General features: G+C 38.5%; 1 protein-coding gene across 1 annotated transcript; it reads right to left on the minus strand.

Annotated features, from left to right (window-relative positions):
• Positions 1 to 1,632: 1,632 nt before the first annotated feature.
• On the minus strand, positions 1,633 to 18,123 carry LOC139718623 (splicing factor 45-like). The gene is made up of 11 exons (XM_071630082.1): positions 18,039 to 18,123; positions 17,005 to 17,282; positions 16,432 to 16,586; positions 15,828 to 16,003; positions 14,908 to 14,979; positions 13,548 to 13,755; positions 13,023 to 13,177; positions 9,862 to 9,989; positions 8,713 to 8,811; positions 4,418 to 4,490; positions 1,633 to 3,295 (listed from the first exon to the last, which is right to left on the minus strand). Exons 1-11 carry the CDS (start codon positions 18,118 to 18,120, stop codon positions 3,198 to 3,200), a joined length of 1,524 nt encoding a protein of 507 aa, XP_071486183.1. The 5' UTR covers positions 18,121 to 18,123; the 3' UTR covers positions 1,633 to 3,197.
• Between the last annotated feature and the right edge of the window lie 6,782 nt (positions 18,124 to 24,905).

The following is a 24,905-nucleotide window of genomic DNA, read 5'->3' on the forward strand; positions in this document are numbered from 1 at the left end:
TGAAATGCATTATATAAAAATTAGCTATGATTGTTATTATTTTTATGACTATGTTGTTATCTTGTGTAACAGTTCTGTGTACCACTATATGAGCCCCCCGACACACACACACCCGTGTGCAGATCTACCCAGAAGAAGATGCTCCACCGCATCTCTCTTGTTAAGCATCATCCAAATAGATACAGATGTATATACATGGAAGACTGATACATGTCAACTGGTCTTAAATGCGAAATGATCTGTGTTGTGATGACAAGTGGTTTGTTACTCTTCATTATTTCAGGATATCAAAATATAATCAAAGTCGGACTGTACATGACTTCACTTATTATTTCACCTGATTGGAATTGTAACCTCATCTCAACGCATGTGTGATTGTTACAGAATTTTATGTCGATAGATTGCATAATACATGTAGCTGACAAAGTACTTTCTGTTTAATTGACATTGTCATGAAGTACATAAAGAGCACACAAAATAGATACGCAGTGATGGTAATGTTAAGTAATTGTACTCCTATACAAACACTTATAGTTGTGTACTTAAATGTCAACATCTGGTCTTATTCAATTGATTTTCAAAACTCATGCTTTTGAAGGATATCTCTGATAATGTGGTCAGACTGAGGTTTGCATTATCAACTCTATGTACTGTGTACATGGCATACATACATGCGTGCACACATACATGCACACATACATACACACATACTTCATACAACATACCTGGTACATGCATAAATAATTTGCACAATTCTCATTTTAATATTGTATAAGAAAAAAAAAAGAAACTTCTTACTCTGTTATTCGGAATACTGTACAATATACTTGTTTATTGAAGGTTCGTTTGTTCAGAGGCCTGAAGGGAACAGTGAAGGACACTGAACGTTTTACTCTACTGCCTAGTACAAATGTAGTACAATGTTGTAGTATCCTACAGATGGATGACTTCCAATATATGACTATTTTGTTGTGAAAAAAAAAGACATGTATCACATTTTGCTGACTTTATCTGTTCACTAATGGTGGAAAAAATCTGCTAGATTTCTTGTTAAGCATATGAGAAGAGATAATTCCCGACTCCTTTCATCGGAAAGTAACTTCACAGATGAAGGGTGCACAATGACACTGACACACAAGAAAAACATGCACAGTATGCTGTGCAACGGTATGTCACATAGGATAAGAGACAACTTGGGCACCACTTTGAGGAGAAGGGATCGTCCCTGTTCATGTGGGATCGCTTCACACTGTGTCAGATGACACCACGTGACTGCAGCAAGGATGAGGCAACTTTGAATGTCTGTTACAGTACAGGTCACTCCCGTTTAAATGAAGTCCTCGGGACTGGCGGTCATTTTTTTTTTTTTTTTTAATTGAAATTTCATTACAGCCGAACAAATAAAGCATATAAGGATATAGATATTAAGTTTGGGACCTGAATTTTTTACTTCGTTGTAAAAGAGGTGTGGTTACAACTGTGTGCGTTGTAACGGGAGTGTACTGTACCATCATGCAAGGTTGATGTTGATAGAGCAACATTCATCATCACAGATACATGATACACCATTTCACTGAATAAACATACGAGAGAAGTTCTTCACTATGAGTAGATCACATTTATTTACATCTGCACTGTACAAGGGAACCACAGTGTAGAAATATCACAGGGGCTTACAAGTTGTAATTGTTTTAGATCTCACAAAGACAACCTTCACAATACAGAATACAGGCAGTTTGCTGCAAATATTTCATTTTTCAATTATTAATATCAATTCTTAACAGGCCTGAAGAAGAAAATTTTGTTCAAGATTTCTCAGTTTTGTACACATGCTAAAAGCTTCTTGGTAAATAAGCAATACACTGTAATTCAACTCTCTGCTAGGTACCTACACCCGGTTATGGTAATTTCAGTCTCATTAGGATTAGCTGAAGAAGAGCATACCTGCAGACAAAGTAAATTTTTACAAAGTAAATTTTTTGGGAGCCTTGATTTTACAATAAGCCCGTTTGGGGTTAGCTGATGTGCACATGGGTACAAGTGACCTTTTTTTTTCTTTTTTTTTCCCCCCAGCTGGTTAAGCACTTCACTCATTTTCAAAGCAACATAAGGCATAAGCTTGCCCAACCTAACAATTTATGGAATTCATCAATCAATTTCAAACAAAGGATGAACTTGCATTGACCTGATGACCAGAGTAGTTCATCAGTGAATACCTGGGAAAGCATCCATTTCATTATTCTGCATTGAATGTATCAAGTATTAACACTCACTTTCTATTGATAATGCCAAATAAAACTTTTGCTGTTAAGTGGTTGTGCTGGCAAGCACCATTCATAAGGATTAACAGATAATCATTACATCCCAGATAATTATCTGGGTGAACTAAAAAACCAGCATGCCCTGTTGGTACAAATTACCTTCTTTTTTTTTCCCCCTTTTTTCTGCTCACGTGCAACATGGAACCCCAAACTGGCTTATTAAAACTCAATATCTCGAGATAATCTGATTGAATAACATACTTTCATTGTCCAAATAAAACGAGTACACTGCTCTCTTTATTATATTTGGCTACTGATGTAACCATATACATGTACCTGATAGAATGAATAAAATTGCCATGTTCCATGGAGTCTTTATACCAGATTTTCACTGTTCACATACACGTACATGCTCTAATGCTTGATAACACCGAGATAAATGTGACCATACAATACATGTACAAACATATAATTTTTATGTGTAATTCAATATAATCACGATGCAGTCATGATCTTCCCTGAATTGAAACGCACGTGAAATAATCCACGCAGCAGGAGTATCATATTCCTTATTGGCATTTCAATTTTTCACATTAATGAACAGCAGTGAGTTTCTGTATCCATCAATGTATTTTTCCGCCAAATCAGTGACACATACTTCTGTCAATGTCCTCGTGGAACTAGCCTCTGGCCGGCTCACTACTGGGCACGTTCACACTGCATGCTTCCTCTATTGGAGATCTCCAAATCGCGTGATGAGTGTATGATTAATAGCTGCTTCAACACCACAGAGAATGCTCCAAGTATCTTACAAGTGTACAGAAGGTAGTCACTGTGTCATCCACTCTAGTCAGGTGCATTCCCACTTCACAAATTCTTCCTGGAGTTTGCATATTTCCACAAGGATCAACATACATGTCACTTAGTGTCTACCCCTCACCATGTTAGTTCAAATTTCTGAAACTTGTCGGGATCGTAGAAAGAGGCGTTTACAACACGTCCACCGAAGAAGCGTCCATTCAAGTCTACGACAGCTGGAGAGACAAGAAAATAGGAAATGGAAACAATTAATTTAGCTCAACATAAATTGAGCGCAGAGGGACATTATCACTTTGTGTTATGCGCTATATAAGAACTGTCAATTATCAATTATGACATATCGATTCAAATATTACCAATGGCTGCATATTTGCAATAAAGATGTAGTAGTTCCAAGAACTGCTCATCAGAAACACTCGAAACTGCTGAGGGGACTCTGCTATCAGAAAATATAAATACACTGTAAAAGAGCCCTGAATGGCTATCATATTTCTATCTGACTGACTGCAGCTTAGCACATCTGTTTTTGCAAATATCCTATCCATAACATTTTATATTCATCTAATAAAAAAATTAATCTAATGTCCCTGCATTTCAGCTACGGCATCTGCCATATTTGATACCACATGATTATTTTGAATGAGACCAGATGGAAGTTTCTGGTACCATTTAAGGAAATTTTAAGACATTTTCTCATTTTGCAAGAACTGCAAATTCATATTGATTGATAAGCAATCACTCGCATACAGTCAGGACATTCTTTGACAGAAATCCCCGATCAAATTGCAATTTTCCCACCAAAGTAACCTCTCGAAAAGTTTAACAAAACAGATTATTCTGCATTTCTGTTTCTCAATGATAGATTGCCTGACCACGTTTTTTCTTGATATTCACTGAAATTCCATCCCTTCTCTGCCCAAAACAATGAGTGTAAAAACAAGTCAAATAGAACTGGCGGCCACTAATAACTTGGTATCCACAGAACCTGTTCAGAACTTAACCTCTTGCAGCATTTCACACTAATGTGTCATAGACTATATAAATCAACCTTGGTTATCTTCAGTAACTGTAAAACCAAAAATTTGGCATGCATGAAACTTCTGTAAATTTTGCAAGGAGCTGTGATTCCCAAGAGTAAAATGCTTGCAAAAGTTTTGTCTGTACAATCCAGTACTTGAAATTTTTTCATGGTCTGCAATTTGCGAAAGTGTCATGCCGTGAAAAAGACCATTGGCTCCAATTTTGTGAATGTTTCTGGCTTTACAGAACATTTCTTTTACAGTGTACTGGCAGAAGTCACCATTCATACTACAATGAGAACATTCCAGTGGTTTTACCTTTTACTGCAGCTTCCATACGGGTGAATTCTACAAATATCCTGACGGCCTCCGTAGGTGGTTTGAGAGGATCCTGGTACAAGGACAGAGAAAATTACAAAGTGCAATTAAATCTTTCACCCAAGCTGAACTTCAAAGATGAAAAAATCTGTTCCCAAGCGGCTTAACGAATACTGCAAAATTTCTCGGATCCTTTTGTGCAAAGGGCAAATATGTGCACATGAAGAGCCTCTGTATTAGAGGGGCCCAGATCCCAACAAACCCTAAAAACTACCAATATATATAAATGGAAAATAACACATCCAACAAATATAATGACAGCCTGAGAGGTATTGAATTTCTCACAAGTTTAATTAACGGAAGTTTCATTATAATATACTTGAACCCTAGAAGGCCCGCCCCCCCTTGATGTTTCGCGCTATAATTCTGTAATGCGAGAAGGCCTCGTCGCGAGGCTTCCTGACTTTGTTTGTTCAAGTCTCGCGCAACTTTTGAGACCAAATTTGCAACGTCCGCGCATACTTTTGCGAAGCCACGCCCATTTTTGGAACGGAATGTCGCCCCAAAACGGGCACAATTTGGTGATTTTGTGTACATTTCCTATGGAAAACAGTGCTCTGTCATGAAAGTCATAAAAACCTGATTAGTTTTACAATTAATCACTTTCATTGATTAATTTTGTGCTAATTATGGTAGAAAAGTAGTTAGTGACAATTTCCAATGAAAAAACAAAGAAAAAACAAAAGTTGAAAAACAATGGAAATACATGAGAAATTCTGAAACAATAAAATAGAATTGAAGTTTTGGAAGTTTTTGTGATGTACAATTGTTGAATATGCTAAAACAGATTTACAGATCAAAAATTAGAATCAATGCTTTTAATTAGGCTAAAATATGTTTCGCGCTATAATTCTGTAATGCGAGAAGGCCTCGTCGCGAGGCTTCCTGACTTTGTTTGTTCAAGTCTCGCGCAACTTTTGAGACCAAATTTGCAACGTCCGCGCATACTTTTGCGAAGCCACGCCCATTTTTGGAACGGAATGTCGCCCCAAAACGGGCACAATTTGGTGATTTTGTGTACATTTCCTATGGAAAACAGTGCTCTGTCATGAAAGTCATAAAAACCTGATTAGTTTTACAATTAATCACTTTCATTGATTAATTTTGTGCTAATTATGGTAGAAAAGTAGTTAGTGACAATTTCCAATGAAAAAACAAAGAAAAAACAAAAGTTGAAAAACAACGGAAATACATGAGAAATTCTGAAACAATAAAATAGAATTGAAGTTTTGGAAGTTTTTGTGATGTACAATTGTTGAATATGCTAAAACAGATTTACAGATCAAAAATTAGAATCAATGCTTTTAATTAGGCTAAAATATGTTTCGCGCTATAATTCTGTAATGCGAGAAGGCCTCGTCGCGAGGCTTCCTGACTTTGTTTGTTCAAGTCTCGCGCAACTTTTGAGACCAAATTTGCAACGTCCGCGCATACTTTTGCGAAGCCACGCCCATTTTTGTAACGGAATGTCGCCCCAAAACGGGCACAATTTGGTGATTTTGTGTACATTTCCTATGGAAAACAGTGCTCTGTCACGAAAGTCATAAAAACCTGATTAGTTTTACAATTAATCACTTTCATTGAATAATTTTGTGCTAATTATGGTAGAAAAGTAGTTAGTGACAATTTCCAATGAAAAAACAAAGAAAAAACAAAAGTTGAAAAACAATGGAAATACATGAGAAACTCTGAAAACAATAAAATAGAATTGAAGTTTTGGAAGTTTTTGTGATGTACAATTGTTGAATACGCTAAAACAGATTTACAGATCAAAAATTAGAATCAATGCTTTTAATTAGGCTAAAATATGATCTTGAGCTTAATTTGCATAATTAATTAATTAAAATTAGAAATTGATAGTTTCAAAAAATCTTATGACACAATCTTGTAGATTATAATGTGGGTCTCACGCATGCAAAATTTCATCGTGATCGCACCATCGATGGCCGAGATCTCAGGAGAGGGGGGGGGGGGGGGCGGAATCCATCCCCGGTCTTAGCATCAAGCCAAAAAAGCCTGGCCCTTTTAGGGTTAAGGTAAACAGATGTGCTCATGATCTTGATGTTCTCTACACCAGTGATAAATGGTTGTGGCAAGTATTAGATAAAGTTGCAGTCATTCTCTAGTGATACTGATGATTGTAAGATGAAAATTTCATGAAGCTGGTATCTTTATACTTTGCAGTGGCGGATCCAGAGGGGGGCACACTCTTTATTTTTTTGTTAAAACAAAAGAAATAAGAAAAAAATAGATGAAACCTGGAAGTAGCACCAAAAATATTCTTTGCGCCCCCTTTACAAAATTCCTGGATCCGCCCCTGCTTTGCCACACCATGCCAATTGCCCTGATTTATGATACTATTTCAACTGATCTTTTTATTAGATTAAATTTAACGAAAGCAAATTCCAATAATCACAAAATGTTTACTGAAATTGATCAAGAGACTCTGCTAGACTGAATAAAAGTCAACCGGTGCCTCAGATGACACAAGCAACAAACATATACCACCCACAAGCGTACCAATTGCAGTTCTAGATTATATGAACAGAACAAAGCAAGCTACCATATTAAAATAGCGATTACTACAGTCAGTCATTGACACTATAGGTACCATGTAAGTCATACAAGTTGTATGTCATGAGGCCAACAGTCAAAACATTTACAATGCAACAATTTCTGTGGCATGCAGAGACACCTAAGATGTAAAGATGAACTTCACACGTGCCATAGTATGACTTTGTACCTTCAAAGACACCAAAGCTTGACGCTAGATTTCATGCGGGCATTAAATAGATTATACCACTTCCAAAATGTTATAACAAAGGTCATTGCCAAATCACATTAGTTACTTCTTTATCTCAATATGTCAATAAATCAGCTTAAATTCTTTTTTCCCCTCATGCATTGTGGTGATGTCACAAGTCAAGCAGTTTCTGGCCCAACAGATAACAGTAAATGAGTAATAGGTAAATATTTACAATGAAAGGTATGACTTTGTAGCACAAATTAGGTGCTTAGAGAAATATCCTTGAGGAAACGGGGTCAACGTTTAACCCTAAAAAGACTGGGGGGGGGGGAGAAATTTTGCGATAATTTCCAGAATTTATAAGATCTCACCGCGAAACTTAATGACTTTTTTCTTTCGAGTCTTACGCATCTTTTGACACCTAACTTGCATATATACCTGCAATGGTTATGGTATTACGTAACATTTTACGGTCATTCAAAAATGCGTATTTGTATGTGTTTATGTGTAAAATGAGTGAGGTTTTGCAAGATTCTAAAATGTTTCTTTTGTTTTTCTTGCAAAGTCTGTTTTTTAGCTAATAAAATCTAATCTGAAGTTGAAATTAATTGTTCTGAATACAAAAAACCGTAAAACAATAGAAAACATAAGAAATACAAACAATAATTGACAAAAGAAATACCGAGATACTCGAGTTTGGTAGGCATAACGAGTATAATTGTTTAATTAATTACCTAATTATAGGTAATAAATCTGTCCATTTTGTCATACCTCACCCTCAGACTGTATGTAGGACAGAGACAAATATCATACACGTTCCAGTCACAGAACTGCTTATTCATTTTTGCTACCCCTCCCTAAATTTCCTCCCATCCCTCAAATATCACCAGTTTATCTCAAGTACAGCTACTATCATCCGATAAGCACAACTTGCAGAATATAATACACTTCCTCACAGTTTAAAGTTGACAACATGTTTCTCTAACATCTTTGTATCTTATATACAAGGAAAACCCTGTTATAATGGGTTCCTCGAAGAGGAGGAGCTGTTAACATAGAGGAACTCCATTCAACAAGGAGAATTTTAGAGGTCCTAATTTTCCATTAATGTATTTAGCTGGTCTCTTTTCAGTATGTTTATAACAAGGTACTGGTTACAACAAGGTAAAATCAGCAGTCTAGGTAATCTCATATTGAACAGGAACAGCATAAGCAAATGCAAAGGCATATGAAACACTGAACAGTGGCTGGTGAGTGATCAGATTTTTCAATGAATGCAATCAGCAAAAAATCTGTGTCTGGCCAAGGCATACCCACCTCCCTTGGGTCAGCTACAAGGCTGCCCTATTACCTCTTTCATGGGTGAACTGTTGTTGGGGTACCTTGAGATCAGCACCAGTCTTTCTGGGATAGTTTACTCTCTGTTTCCCAGGAGGCTCCCACACACATTGTCCCTTCATAACATTTGTCCACAAAATGACGGTCCTACCTCATAGATGAGAACCTTGACAACATCTCCGTACTTTGAACACTCCTCTGCCGTCTCCGGCTGCAGGTCGTCATCAACTTCACCAGGTCCAACCATGTTCTGCAGTAACAATGAGGAATAGTCATAAACAGATTTGCTCCTCACACAGCTCTTCATCTGGTGCCCAAATGAAAGGTATCTGACATCACATGTTTGCAGAAACATTTTCTCTAGATTTTTGAACAGATGCATGGACAGTACCAATGGATGAGCAAAATGTTTTTTGAAGCAGCTCTCAACATAACTCAGGACAGTCAAACCCTTCGGCTGCAACATAATTGGGGCATTAACCCTATTCTAACTGGGCTATTTGAGACCAATTTTTTACTGGGGGGAGTCAATTTGACACCCCCCCCCCCCCCTTCAGATCTCGGCCGCCGATAGCGCAATTGCCACAAAATTTTGCCTGAAGATAGAGCCGGATGTCAACTACAAGATTACGTGGTCATACAATAGAAAAATAATGGCTTTCTATTTCTAGTAGATTAGTTATGCAAATTTACGCATGAAATCATACTTTCACCTATAACTCCATTGAAAAGACTGAAGGATTGTTAAATTTTTGTGTCACGAGTTCCTCAAGACACATCGAACAATTTTCTTCTTAAAAAATAGCACAATAAAAATCAATTTCTTTTGTTTTTTATTGTTTTGTTAATTTCTTATGTATTTTATTGTTTTTTAGACCTTTTGTTTTCTATTGTTTTTTGGCCAAAATTTGTTGCAGGCACTTTTTAAACCTTTTCTACATTAGAACTGAGTAATTTCAATGGTTTAAAGTTGAAATAATCTAATTTATATCAATTCAACAAAAAAACACAATTTGCATTGGATTTGCACATGATATCATGAATTTGAGCTGTTTTCGGGTTGACATGCATATGCAAAACATTACGTAACTTCAGAACTGTACCCGGACGTCGGACATTTGGTCTCAAAATATGCAGGAGACTTAAATGAAAAAAATCATGAAATGACGCGGCAAAATCTTTGTGCGTTGCGGAATCGTGCAAAATGTCGAGGGGGGTCAATTTGACCCCCCCCCCCAAGTTAGAATAGGGTTAACTAAGCCATGACTGACAGAGTGATGGCTTGCCGTGTGTGACTCACTGTGAGGAGAAGGATCTTGGTAGGGTTCTTCAAGATGTTTGAGATGGTGGGCGGACCACCCTTGGGGGCAGGAGGGGGTGGCATCACGGGTGGAGGCATGGCTGGTGGTGGCATGGTAACTTGCTCGCCTGAAAAACAAGATACATTCATCACAGAAGATTGCATCGATTAGTCCTGAATTACAGAAGCTCTGCACTGTCATGCTCCAGCTTTGATGAGCTGTTGACATCAGGATAATATATGTCTATCTATCTTTACTTGGTAGTATCCTGCATATACTCATTAACAAACATATAATCAAATACTTGTGCATGAAGACTATTCTCCACCCAATGCCAAGGTACTGGAACCCTTTATGAACCTTTGTAATCATGCATTAAAAACTTTTCATTATTTTGTGACAAACAAAAGAGGAGAGATCAAATCGAAAAGCAATGTCCATCAGAAACAGAGTATTGAATAAGTAAATACAAAAGGGCATATTACTTACGGCATTGCAGAATACAATTATTTCATCAGAAAGTCAAAAACTAAAACATAGGGTTCTCAAGAGGAGGGTATTTTGTGTGGTTTACGGAAAAGTTTGAATTCACAAAAATAAAGCTGCTACATTAAGGAATCAGTTCATTGTCACAACATACAATTGCTCACAAACATCTTTTTACCATCCATTGATCATTTCCCTATCTGAAAGTGCTATCTATATACAGTGAAACCCCGTTATAACGAGGTCCGTGGGACCGGCGATATTACCTCGTTATAACCAGTACCTCGTTATAACCGTACGCATCAAAAACAAAGAAAAACATAAGCATGACGTCATATACCCATCACTGAAACTTAAGAACATATCCTTTGCGTTGTTATTGCACAATTATTGAGCGGTATTATTGAGAGAATAAAGGGAAATTATTTGTGAATTAGACGAAGAAAATAGGGGCTGAAATGATAAGTTAATTCATTATTGTAATTCTTGTTTGTTAAGCTTTTTCTAAACATGCACCAGCGCAAATATATAGAGTATGAACATGCAGGCCTTGTTTACCGTAACTTGCTAGGTATTTTTACGCTGTTTGTGCCCAGCAGGAATGCGATGATTTCATGAATCATTTCGGCTGTAATCTTGTTCAATGTATGATCGTTGCGCCCAAATGGATTAAAAATGCGTTCTTTATTTTCTTCCGAAAATCTCTTCGCGTTTTGTACGACCGTTCTTGAAAAATATGTGACAGGATTGAATGTGGGACGTTGTCATCCTTTTTACGCAAATCTGTACCTATGATAGACCATTCTGAAAGAAACAAAAAATCACCATTGTGAAATGCAATGTTAAAATTGTGATTATGAACAAACCCAGATCTATTCAAACTAACAAATGCGTTTGTTTCTTTTTCTGATTTAGGTTAACATGCGTCATTCAACTTTTTTTACGCTACTGTCACCTGGGGAGATCGCAATGATTTCAGAGTTAACATATGTGCGTTGTTTACCGCTAACTTCGGAGGTATTTTACGCTGTTGGCGCCCAGCGGGAATTCGATAATTTCATGAATCATTTGGCTGTAATTTTATACAATGTATGATCGTTGCACTCGAAGGGATTAAAAATGCGTTCTTTATTTTCTTCCGAAAATCTCTTCGCGTTTTGTACATCCGTTCTTGAACTGTTGAATGCATTTGTTTCTTTTTCTGAGCACCGATTAAGTATAGTTAACATGCGTTATTCAACTACATTTACGCTTTACTGTCACCCGGCGAGATCGCGATGATTTCATTAATTATTTCGGCTTTATAATCATACACACTCATATTTGAATTATCATTCGTTAAATGATAATGAACAAATCCAGATCTATTCAAACTAATACATGCGTTTGTTTCTTTTTCTGAACACCGATTAAGTAGCCTAACATGCGTTATTCAACTATTTTTACTCTACTGTCACCCGGCGGGATTGCGATGATTTCACTAATCATTTCTGCTTTGATCATACACACTCATATTTAAATTATCATTTGTTAAATGATAATGAACAAATCCAGATACATTCAAACTAATAAATGCGTTTGTTTCTTCTTCTGAACACCGATTAAGTAGGTTAACATGCGTTACTCAACTATTTTAACGCTATATCGAGGGCGGGATCGGGGCGATGATTTTATCATTTCGGCTTTAATCATCCAAACTCATATTTGCTCAAAACCAGCAAAAGAACTGAAAGTCGGAACCAAAATTGGAAAGGATAATATGATGATGAGTTGCACATGCATTCCAATTGTCCATTTTTGGTCACAATATTGTCGCTACATGAAAGTTTTTGAATGCGTTATCTATTTTTTTTTTTCTCGTTGCGCTGTGGTCTGACCTCATATCACGCACGCATTTCTCGCGAAAAAGAAAATCGAATGATTATGTTTAATAATTTAGTAGGAACATCGGAACGTATTCCTGTGTCTTATCGCGTGATTAAGAAGAAAACATGGAAGGAACGGTTCTCTGCAAAACGGGAAAAGACGTGGATAGCGTGAATTCGGTTTTCAATGTTTCGTTTGTCGCGTGTTTGAAAGCGGCAATTTGGTCAAGAAATGGAACCTCGTTATATCCGATCAAATTGCTTATGTTTTTCTTTATCATGATTTACCGAAATTGTCCTCGTTATAACCGGAATCTCGTGTTAACCGAACTCGTTATAACCGATTCGTTTCTGCCATAGGTTTACACGCAAAGGAAAACGGGACCGACGCGATCACCTCGTTATAAGCGGTTCCTCGTTATAACCGAACTCGTTATAACGGGGTTTCACTGTATTGAGTTATCTATCTGTCTGTCTGTCAATCTATCTATTTACTATCTACCTATATACAAATGGCAAAATACATTTGGAAATGCTTCATGCAAAGCTGCTTATTTCTGAAACATAAAATCAACAACCCACCACACTAATACACAGAAAACAACACACACATTTTGCCATTAAATTGAGACATTGCACATATCAAACATTAAGAATCAAAATTAGTTTCAAAACCACAATTTATTTTGAATGAAGACAAAACATACTTGCTGGCAGTTCAGTGTATAAGCTTATCGTACCACCTTTACCCAGCCCCTGCTGATGGAATGTATATAATGCTTTGTGCTTACACGACTGACATCACATACCTTGTGCTTCTTTGTCCTTGTTAATGATCTTGCCTCCTCTTCTGCTAGTCTTCTCAACCAGCAGGGCAGTGCTGATACCCTGCTCCGACTTGCCCAGCCCTGCCCCTTCCTTGAAGCCATATTTTGCCATAATCTTGGCTGCCACCGAATCAGCCCTAGCATAGGCAAAGATAAGAAGCAAGATTCATCATATACAAAACTTTCATGCATACATTTGTATCTGATGAATAAAAAGACAATAACAATTTATGCAATATGATAAGTATGCATTGTAAGTTTAGTGAAGAAAAATAACACAGAAATCTGTTTAATATCCCAAAGATGTTGCCTCTTTTTGCACATACGACTAATTTTCACTGAATGCTACCATGAGTAGAATATAGTAAATCACATAGTAATACTCACTTCCAGCAACATTCAAACTACCATCAGCAACTCTAACAGGAAAAAATATACATATATATAAAACTTCAACTAACTCCTACATTGCAAATGATTACAGTCAATCAGTTTTTTCCTGCTCACCCCAAACCTGCTGGAATCTGGAAGTTTGACTTTGGCGCTGGAGGCTTGACAAAGGGATCTTTAGAGGAGTAGGAGTCCTCTGGGGGTGGGGCAAATTCGCTGCCCCGGGGTGGGGTCTTGGCTCCCTCCGGGTCGTCTTGTGATTGGTTCTTTCTACCTAGTATATCTGCATATGGCCTCTCTTTCTGAGGGGGAAGAGGAGCTGCAACTGAGAGAGAGAAAAAAAAATAAGCACATATTAAAGAATATACCACATCACTGACACATTTTCAAAGTAATAGATTTTGGTGTGGTTTTTTTTGGCTAATAATCAAAAGTTCCAGTTTCTTCATCTCCAGACAACATCAAACAATACAACAGCATCCCTGTGACCTTTCAGTTTCAAGTGAGCATAAATCCATCACCTGTGTGTTATTAGTAAGCTAGGATTACTCTGCAGTGTCTCCCTGAAGTTGTCAAGTCAATCTAAGCCAACTTTAGCCAGTAATGTTACACAATGACCATGAAGAAAGAGTTGAGTCGTGTCCAGCGCTAGAGCTGTGAGGGAAGGTTGTCACATTTGAAGTGCTTGTTTTTCCTTTTTTTTTCTTTCTTTGTTATCTAATTTTTTTTCACCAGGAGCATTTGAACTGTAACATCTCTCAAAACTTAAATCAAAACTGTCTGCACGAATTGAATCAAACGGATTTCGAATTCATCTGCCATGTGTGTCTGCAATGAAAACATTAAATGCCTCTAAGCAACCAACCACAGGATCAACAGATTTAAGTCCCCTCCAAAGTACTAAGTGATTAGGATAAAGTGCCTCGAATTGGGGAAAAACTGCTTGTAGACAACTGCTGCAGCCAGGAGACTTGAACCAAGGACCTTGTGATTAATAGTCTATGGTCTTGTAGTGACCCACAACTGCTCCTTTGAAGAAGTGGAAATTCAACATACTGTAAAAGTAGATATTTTCAGGAGACTAATTTTTCGTGCTCGGCCGAATAAGAAGAATTTTGCAAGTTTTTCATTCCGCAGAATCAAGACATCAACTACTGGAGCATAATGGCAAGCAAAAATATTTGTCTGCCTTTATTTTCGCGCTAGTTTCTGGTTGTGCGAAATGCGTGAAAATGTCCACTTTTACAGTATCTTTGAAATATTATGAGTTCAACTCGTTCAGTCGCCCGACAACGGATACACCTGTTCAACTACCAACATAGAAACAGAAAGCATGAAAGCCAAGTTATTAACACATAAGTATATGTATTGCTGGTATGAATAGGTAATTGGTCATTTATTTGTTTTCTCAATGTATGTTGTGACAGCTTGTTTACAAGACAATGTTGTACACTATTTTTCATATATCAATACTTACATTCATCTTCCTTGACTTGTGCATCCTCTTGAATGAGGGAGCTCGGTGGAGCAATAGCAGCCCTGTTGGCAGCTGGGGAAATGAATTAGCATAGACAGATGAAGCAAACATCATCTAAAATCATGAAGAAAAAGATTATTATATTCTCACCAATATAAATCAGAATGCCTAACTTTGATCTTTGTGGCATCAAACAATTAAAGGTGCATGGTCCCGGTGTTTTAGTCAAATGCGGGCGCACGGCGCAAGTTTCCTATAGAGACCTACGCTATCTACTCCTCTTTAGCGCTTACGCTTTGGCCCACTTCCGCGAGTCCGAAGAAGTCCGATCCACTGTAGTCAGTGGTCCGATCACAGTTCGGCTTATGATTCGGCTGAGGGGGATGACAGCTTTAGCAAACTTCTTTTGTGATGTCATAATAACAAGCAGATATGCACGCACCCTGGCATTACTACAGACTGCGCAATGCGCAGAGAAGACAATGAAGGCAACATTACTTAGCACCCCCTTATGCACTTTAATCTTGATGACAGCTCAACTTCGGTAATCTTTGTATCAATGCTAACGGTGATCGGCAGTATCATCAACAGCGCCCTCTACACTACCGGGACTATGCACCTTTAAAAGGAATTCCATCTCTGTATGCTAATGGTCACTGAGAGACTAATCGCAGAGATGTTTGTGTTCTTGGAACAGATGACATGCTACTGTTTGATCTCCAAATTTTGCTAATACAACACAACCCCACAAAAAACTGCTTCTGACTAGTATCGAGGTACACGTCTGATTGGACACCATGATTTGTAACAATTCACTTTATTTGAATGGATGTATGTCTGGGGAGGGGCGCAGGCATTCACAGTGTAGTATGTTTCCATAGCATTCCAAACAGCATGCTTGGCATAAATAAGAGTCTCACCGTTTCGCCTCCTCTCCCTGTCCCTGTCTTCATCTTCATCATCACTCGCCGGTCGCCGTGAGAATCCCTGCGGCTCTCGGTCGCGGTCCCTGTCACGATCTCGGTCTCGACGATCACGATCTCTCTCGCGATCCCTCTCTCGTTCCCTTTCCCTCTCCCTTTCCCGTCTTCTTCTCCTGAAAAAAACAAACAAACAAACAAACGGTGTTGCAAATCTAGACAACAACTTTTGCCCTTTTGCACATATCTGTCTTATGTGCGCCAACACAATAACACTTAGAGATTGTCCAATTCTATTGGGTGACTCAGTGATCTCAAAACTGCCTTCAGAATTCAGCACTTAATGTGATTCTGTTGTTTTTTCTAAAGGCAAATGAAAAAAAAAAATGACATATATATCATACCTGGTACAATGCTGGTTATGAATCATGATACATCTTTTTTTTCTAGACAAGGAAAAGACTTCAGGTCATCTTTCCTATATGACAAGACGTCATAGACATATTTTTTCTCAACAACACACTCAACTGTCACAGTCTGACCAGACATTGTCTGTTTGAAAGGAGTTGGAGGGGCAGGACCAGGCCTCCCCCAGGACTCTTACCGTTCCTCCCGCTCTCTGCGCTCCTGTTCATCTCTCTCACGTTCGCGTTTCTCCCGAAGCTTCTTCGCCACCTTCTCATACTCATTCGGGTATGCCGGGTCGTACTCATTCTCGACGTCTGACCCCAAGTGACTCGAAGGTATGTAAGCAGCTGCCTGAATACATCAAATAAAGATAAGAGCACATGATGCCAAATGCACGCATGGTTGCCATCATAAAATTCTATTCAGTATTCATACAATAATCAATATGATTCTTTCAATGAAAAGAATGTCAAGTTGCTCTACAGTGTATCAAAGAATCACTTACTACATTTACATAAAGGGCAATTCTAAGAGGAAAAAGTGGTCATGATGTGACAAAATGCTGTAAACTTGACCCACCACAATGGGATTAATTTCCATGAGGCAGAAATATCCAGTGAAGACATACAATATAGATACCCAGACATTGCATATACTGAGTATGTTTGATACAACATGGAGACATCATGCTTCCCTCTACAGCAGTATCACATATAATGAACTTACTAAACTATAACCACCAACAAATTAAATAAGTTAGAGCACTTACTATTTTTGGTGCAGCCACTGGAACTCTGGGAGGAGTGTGAGTGATTGACTTGTATTTGACAGTCTCCTCCAGTACGCCTCCCGTACTGGCCCCATCCCCACCACTCGGGTTACTGGGAACGAGTGCAGGGCCGGGTACCAAACTCGGGCCCTGCATCTTCTTGAGGTCTACGACGGGAGGGAGCGAGGGCTGCTTCATTTTGCGCTGGGCCTCTGTCAGGGCTGCTTTCTTCATTCGCAGGTGGGACTGCATCATCTTGATCCCCGCCGACCATCCCGCTGGCAGTTATTGAATGCAAAAGTGAAATTACCAAACAAAAATCAGTGTTGAGCATGTACAAATAGTGAGAGTGTAATACTAATAGTGTACATGAAAAGAAGTAGAATGCTACATTAGTTGTTCTCATTGTCACAGTTATTGATACAAGTATTATCATCAATTGTAGCTGAAACTGTTGTTTACTGTTAGTATTATTATCAATGTTGCATTGACAAGTGAAATCAAACACTGTTAAAACAGAGTCACTTACAATTACTCCTGACTGGTATGCAGGAAAAAAAAGCTGTCATGCTAAAATGCAACTTTTATACATTCATTCCATAGATCAAGCAAGCGATTCACAACTTGTGATCCATGATCAAGAAGCAATATCAGATTTCAGAAAATCTGATCAGATATTGTCAGAGAAAAGAATCTACTTTTCATGGGAAGGGGCCCAAAAAGGATATGTGATTACATTACAGTCTTTCTCATGGTTACTTATTTGATTAGCAACCGAAAGTGATGAGATCAATCACAATCAAAACAAAACATTATAAAAAGAAATGGAAAAAATATTTCAAACTGGCTGCACTCTGGCTTTTTACGTACTTCCCACGGAATCTTTCAAACAGAGTATAATCCACTGACATACACCCATGGACATATAGCATCCGAAGTTTTTGGTGTGTGTGCATACCAATATTTTGTTTTTCCCTTGACAATGAAAATAAATTTAAGCACTTCAGCACTCAAAATTTCATCCTGGAACTTACAAACATCAGACTTTTTGTCGCTTGAGGCACTGTCCTTCTTGGATGGCCCCGTGTCGACCCCCAGGCCATCATACAGAGACATGATTAATCTGCAACAAAATGATCATCCTTTGATTAAGCATTTTCTGCTACAACAATTCTACCATGAATAATACCAGCATTGTGACCAAACCTAATCAATTTTAGATACTGCATGAGCAAGATTGCGGGCGCTCAAAAACAAACCACGGCGAAGTGAACCAAAGCGTATCAAACCATACTGTACCAGTTTTGGAGCGTTCCAGCACTCTGTGTAGAAAGTGTACCTCAAGAGTTATATTTAGAGGAGGTCACACATTTTGTAGCAACAGATGTTGTTTCTGCGATTTGACACTCTATTATGAAATGCACTACTGACCGTCACTGTCAGTTCGAGATATTTTCGTGTGCGTTGTTGAATTCATGGTCTGTCTAACCGTGATTCGCAAAATTTGCAAAAATTAAATCCTTGCGACAATAACAGCTTATACAGTACGACATACAGGCATGTTCCGCGCATTTTTCACATGCCAACTTCTGGTATGCTTTTGGTAGTCTTATGGAGCACATTAGGAAGTGGTCCACTTTTGGCTCAGTTCAGTTCGGTACGGTACACTTTAGGCCAAGTAAAAAAAGAAACCAGTTTCTCGTCCTCGCGCGCATCGATTTTGGCCGCCGCATCGATTTTTTTACTATTTACTATTTTCAAAATGGCGCTGAAAATACCAAGAAATTCATAATTCTCGTCCCAGCCCGCTCCCCGCCCGCATCGATTTTCAGTTGCCGCATCGACTTTCTTGATATTTTACTATTTTTTCGGCCGCCGAAAAAAAAAGACAATTCACCTACCAATCGTGATGTCTCATTTCTAATTAGGCCTTGCGTCCTCTACTTAGCTGTAGTACAGTTGTAGCTTCTGTAGTGCGTATGTAATAACGCATGCATTTCACACTACGAGCTCGGCAAGAAGGAATGACCCACGTACAAAGCAGTTGAACTGTAGTTGGATGGGCGCGGGCGGGCGCGGCCTGGGCTGTGATGTACAGCGCACTCGGTACGTCGTGATGTAGACAGGACGTTGAGCACCTTCCGTACATTTTTCTCGTGCTGTTGCTCGCTGCCCGCTTCATGTGCTGCTAGATTGATTGCGCAATGTAACCACATAATAGAGGAGACCAGCCAGCCAGCATAGCATGCGCGCGTTCTGGAGCTGGAAAAAAAAAATCGTGGAGTGCAGTGATGGAGAGAACCGATCTCAAGCGCACGTGTGCACAGCGAACGGCTTTAAATACCAGAGCTGCCAACCTTTGGAAGCACAAATTAGTACTCAGCAGCTTCAAAATTCGTATTTTTCTACCAGAATTCTTATTTTTTCAATCTCCCTCTTTTTGCTATTTTGAATTAAACTCGTCGACTTATGAGGCCTACAGGCTCTAAACATAACGTTATGGCACATGCCGAAGCATCGAGCTTGTCACCAGCACGATAAAGATGCCAAACTACGCAATGTTCAGCGTTGATTGATTGTTTTCTCGCAATGAATGTGTACAAGTGCAAGTATGTACCTCCAAAAACTTGCTGGGCTGATTATGGAAGCTTCCACTATCTAGCAGTGGACGTGGAATGCTTTCATCTTCTCAAGAGAGCTTCTTTGTGAGCGGATGCAATACTCTGTTCCGTGTTTCCAATCATCGTTTACTATGAAAACATAATCATGCGTTGTTTTCAGGCTTTTTTCATTTTATTGGATTTTAAACATCAGTATTTTCCGAAGTATTCCAATTCCTTTTCCCCTGACTGAAATCGGAAAGTCTGCTATAACGATGATCGCAAAATGCCGCGCTGTGTGTGGAAGCGCCGATGTGCAAACACGTGGCTTCACTTTCAATGCGCCATGTGCTCCTGCTTATGAGAGGTTACTGCAAGTTCGATGAATCGAATGCGCCATCAGAGCCGAGCTGAATGGCTTGTTTACGGTAAACATGCAGTTTACGTTCGATACGAAGAAATCATTACGTCTTTCAAGAGGGAAAAACACACAAAACAAACGAACAAACAAAATACACCCACGAACGAATGTTGATAGCCAAAACTTTGAAAAGTAATAAGCAGTTTTGATGAGCGTGAACTGAAATTGTCATTACACGTTGTATTTTGCTGTTTATATCACTGCTGCTTCTTGGTAGCACTGTAATGATGGCCATGGAAGAAATGAAGGGAGAATGTGACTTACCAGCACAGGTACATGTTTTACTACATAATTATGTAGTTTTGGTATACAATAATTCATCATCCAAATGATGAGTGATTATCAAATGTCTTTTTAGAACATGAAGAAACATTTTTAAATGTTTAATGTTATAATGCCATATCAGTATCATTTTGACATCCATCTGCAATTGAGCAAGCCAGCTTCCAGTTGAATGTGCTACAATTGTACTATGAAGAAATGCAGATACATACCAGCTGTGTGGACTCAAAAAGTCACAAACACAAATGATAAATAAAGCAGTGTTTTTGATGTCATGGAATTAATTTCAGTCGTACATTTGTTGAAAGACATGCACGTTTTATACCTGTTTCAATTAATAGCACAATACATCAGAATTGCAAGTACACTGGTATCAGAAATGCCATTACAACACTAAACACCAGTATCAAGATGGTCATTTTCCCTTGACATCTGTAGTGGAAAGAAAAAGCAAATGTATTTCTGCATGCATGAAGTTTCGTTTCAAGTATGGTACATATATCTATTTGTTTGAAAATGCACAATGTGCAGACTAGACATACACTTGGGACCTGGTCTCTCATAACACAGCTACCAGAGTGATATTTCATTTCATAGATTCGATATAGAAAATAGTAAAGCCCTCTCTCGTTACCTTTCTCAGAATTACCGGACGAGAAACACATATTACTTTCATTTTGACAATCCTCGAAAAAATAGTAAGATATCAAATAGTAAGGACCTCCCTCATCGCCTTGCTCAAAAAACCCGGACGAGAAACTACTTTCTTTTTTTACTTGGCCTTAGGAACGTTTGAGTGCTTCTCTGGCAATAGTGCAACGATATGGTTTGCTTTTAGAAGAGAGCTCATACACGCCCTAAGGATGTTTCTCAACATTGAATTGAATTGATTTGATTTGCTGTACCAGGGTCATTAAGGTAGCAATATTAATGGATGCTATCTAGTATGTCATTTAGCAACAACGGCATGGGACCGCCCGTGGCTTACAAAGTCCCCTCTGGTCTGGAAGGACAGGTCGCCTTGCCTTGCAAGGGGCACAGTCAGAACTGGCATATTACACAAATACAAATGCAGATGAACTAAACAAACCATACAATCTTAGTTAGGAATTATGATTGGCCCTCTACAAGTTTTCAACTTACTGCCACTGGACGTCATCATCAGTAATTATCATGATTAGGATCTAGGGGAGTCAATAGTATGCAAAATTCAATATAGAGTCTAATGATGTTACTTATAGGTTAGGAAAAGGCTTTATTGACTATAGAAACAAAAACAAAAATAAGGTAACCAAGTAACACTTTTATCAAAATTTATTCAGCATGGAAGGTACAATTCAGAAACAAAGATTTACAGAGCGATCTTTTGGTCAACAAGTATTGACCCAACCTGTCGCGACTGACCCATGTGTGAATAAGTGGACTGCATGCTGCCCCCCCCCCCCAACTGCGACCAGCCCGAACGCAAAGCGTTCTCCCACAGTAACAACAAACAGCTAACCCGTAAACTGCCGCGGGTATTTTTGGCATTTTTAGTTTTGCCAGTTAGTTAGGGCCACACAAATATTTTTAAAATTATTAAAAAATATTATATTTCTAGTGTTTATGTGATGTTATAGGCATTTAATATCGTGAAATAACAGTCCACCACTCCATTCACCGCCATTCATTTCATCATAGCCAGTGACTGCTTTCAACCTCCATGAGTGACCATAGGCATGGACTTGCAGACGCACACGCAGAACAAGAGGGGACCGATATCACGATTTGGCCATGTTATGCCTCATTTTGAAAATAGATTGAAAATTTGAACTAAAAAAAATTCTTTTCAATAAATTTCAATTATAATTTTTCCTACCAGGGTGTCTAACTAGGGTCTATACTGTACACAGCCCAGTCGCTGTACATGCATAGATAGCGTAACGCTTTAACAGCGTCTGGTCGGGCTAGTCTACATCATGTAGATCTAGACCTCTAAATTTTATATCGTTTTCCAAATGTTCTATCTAATTTTGTACATTGATATTTTAGGACACTAATAAAGAAATTCAGGTGTTTACATCTTTTTACTGCTGAGATATTTGCATAATTGTGAGTCCAGTATGTAGTAAATCGATGCAATGTCCTTGTAGTACCTTCTACTACTAGATAGAATCTAGTAGTAGTACAGCCCGCAATGCAATGATTCATTGGCATTGCACTTGGACTTAAAATATTAGTCTCAGAATACACTTGTCACTACTAAAATTGATAAGAAAAAATATACTATTTCACCAGGAAACAATAACATGTCACAGTCCTAACGTTTGGTACCAGTCTCCGCAATTTAAGCACAACAGAAAAGTATGGGTAAACGTGTTTTTATAGCAATTTTGTTACCTTTCTGCAGACAAGCAGATCGCGGAGCACTGACCGGAATTTGCGGAAAAAAGTTGATAACAAGGTCTGATCTAAAATTTGAAACATTAGAAAGTATGCAACTCTTATTAACAACTTTTTAAAGTATATAATATCATAACTATAAACTTTTTAGTCGATAATACAGTTATTATAAAAGATAAGAGTCATAGATTTGTCTTAACAATTTTTTTTGAACGAATTAATATTTTATTACATTGTTCGAGGTCTCCATAGACTGTACAGCAAACACCATTGCACTCGACAGGTGAAGCGAGCGAGGCGCAGCATCTGCAGCTCCAGCAGCGTGACCTGCATTGCTAGCGCAGCCAGCCATCGCTAAACCAGCACCAACTGTCCCCAGAGCAGCGGCCCGTATTTGTAACAGTGTCCAGTGCAAGCCGGCGGGTGCTGGTCCAATGGCAATGGTTCGGCGTTCGGTGTGGTGTTGAATGTTGTAAGCATTGTGTGGTGAGTGATCTGTGCTGTGACATGTTATTCTATATTCTGGCAAAATGGCAATTAACAATGATTAGTCATGTGGAAAGGCTAGGGGATTATTAAGGGGACAGCTGGGGAAGGGTTGACCGAAAGGTCGGTTTGTAAATCTCTGCTACTCTATGTTGTCGTTGGTTGGGGATATGTTCAGCGGCGACTGTCACTAAATTACTAAATACTGATTCAACAAGTACCGTTCCACTGACCACTAATTCTGGCTTCAGCTTCCCGGAATCCACTGACCACTAATTCTGGCTGTCAGCTTCCCGGAATCCCCTCCTGTCTACGGAGGAAAGCTGTAAAAGTAAAAGTTGAAAAAAAAAGAAGAGAAAATTCCTCCGGACAGACTAGACAGGTGTCCAGGGCCGGGCCCAGGGGAGGGGACACTTATAAACAATGATTTGAAAAAAAAAATTCAAATAGTCTAGAGAGAGGAGAAAACAGGGAAAGAAAAACAAAACAAATAAAACAAACATACAAAACATAAAGTTATAGGCCGAACATGTTAGATCTTAACTATACACAGCCCAGTCGCTGTACGTAGGTACGTAGTCGACGTTTAATACTCGCACAGCGTACTTACAGCGTCTGGTCGGGCTAGTTAGATCTAAACCCCAGCAGTATGTTCATAGATACAAGATAATATTAGAAGGCAAACTTAAGTTTCAGAGTGTGCATGCAAGCAGCGTATGCCGCAATCATGGCGCTCCCGAAGAGTGAGCTGTTCTGAGCAATGACGTGAAACTCATTGTCAATACCCCAACGCCTGATGACTGCTTTGGTTCTATAACTTTATGTGATTGATTGAAAAAACAAGCTGAGTAACTTAAACTTGTAGTACAGTATATTAAAGTATGTCCTGTGATTTTGATGGAATTTGTGTTTGTGGAATTCAAGATACATAGACCCCTACATTCATATGAAAATAATTAAGTGTCATTTGAAGGATTCAGGTCATAGGGTCATAGGGCCTAAATGTAAATATGGAAACAAAATCCATATCATTCTAATTCTAATAGGCTTTATAATGCAGCAATACCACCACATCAGTGGAGTTTGATGAAAATCAGACAATCCATTGAAAAGTTATGAAGTTTTAGAGAGTTTCAGTGTGGCCATCACTGCATGAGAAGATTACAATGGAAACTTGGTACAAATATGTATAATGAGATCCTTGGAACCAAGACAATTTGTTCTTTGCATCAGATATTTTTTTTTTTGTAGCTGAGCAGGTGTCAGTAAACATTCACACACACAAAAAAAATAATAATTCATTAGGACCAGAGACGTACTAGTTTGTAATATCAGGTATTTTGTTTTATCAGATCTCTTTATACGGTATCAAGTTTCCACTGTACAATAGTTTATAAATGTCATGCATTGATGATGATACAATTAAAGAAAATATAAAGAGAATTAATCATATAATTCATTTATCAAGGAAAATGAAAAAGCACTTGACTGACCTCTTTCTGAAAACAGGGTGGTATAATTTACCCTTAACACATTTCAGTATCATATGTTATGCAATGTGACTTTACTTGATTTGAAAGGAAGGCATATTGCTTAGAGCAGAGATATTCATGTACTTGTGCCTGAATCTTGGTTCAACCAGATCTTCGGCTGAAGTGGAAAGATATACAGCTACTGACTATAACCACACAGAGCAGACCCAACTGGTCGCACAGGTAGTGGTACTCATG

This window comes from Diadema antillarum, unplaced genomic scaffold (genome assembly GCF_040938485.1).
Source record: "Diadema antillarum isolate AM-2024a unplaced genomic scaffold, OU_Dant_1.0 scf00000098, whole genome shotgun sequence".
Taxonomy (NCBI): Eukaryota; Metazoa; Echinodermata; class Echinoidea; order Diadematoida; family Diadematidae; genus Diadema; species Diadema antillarum.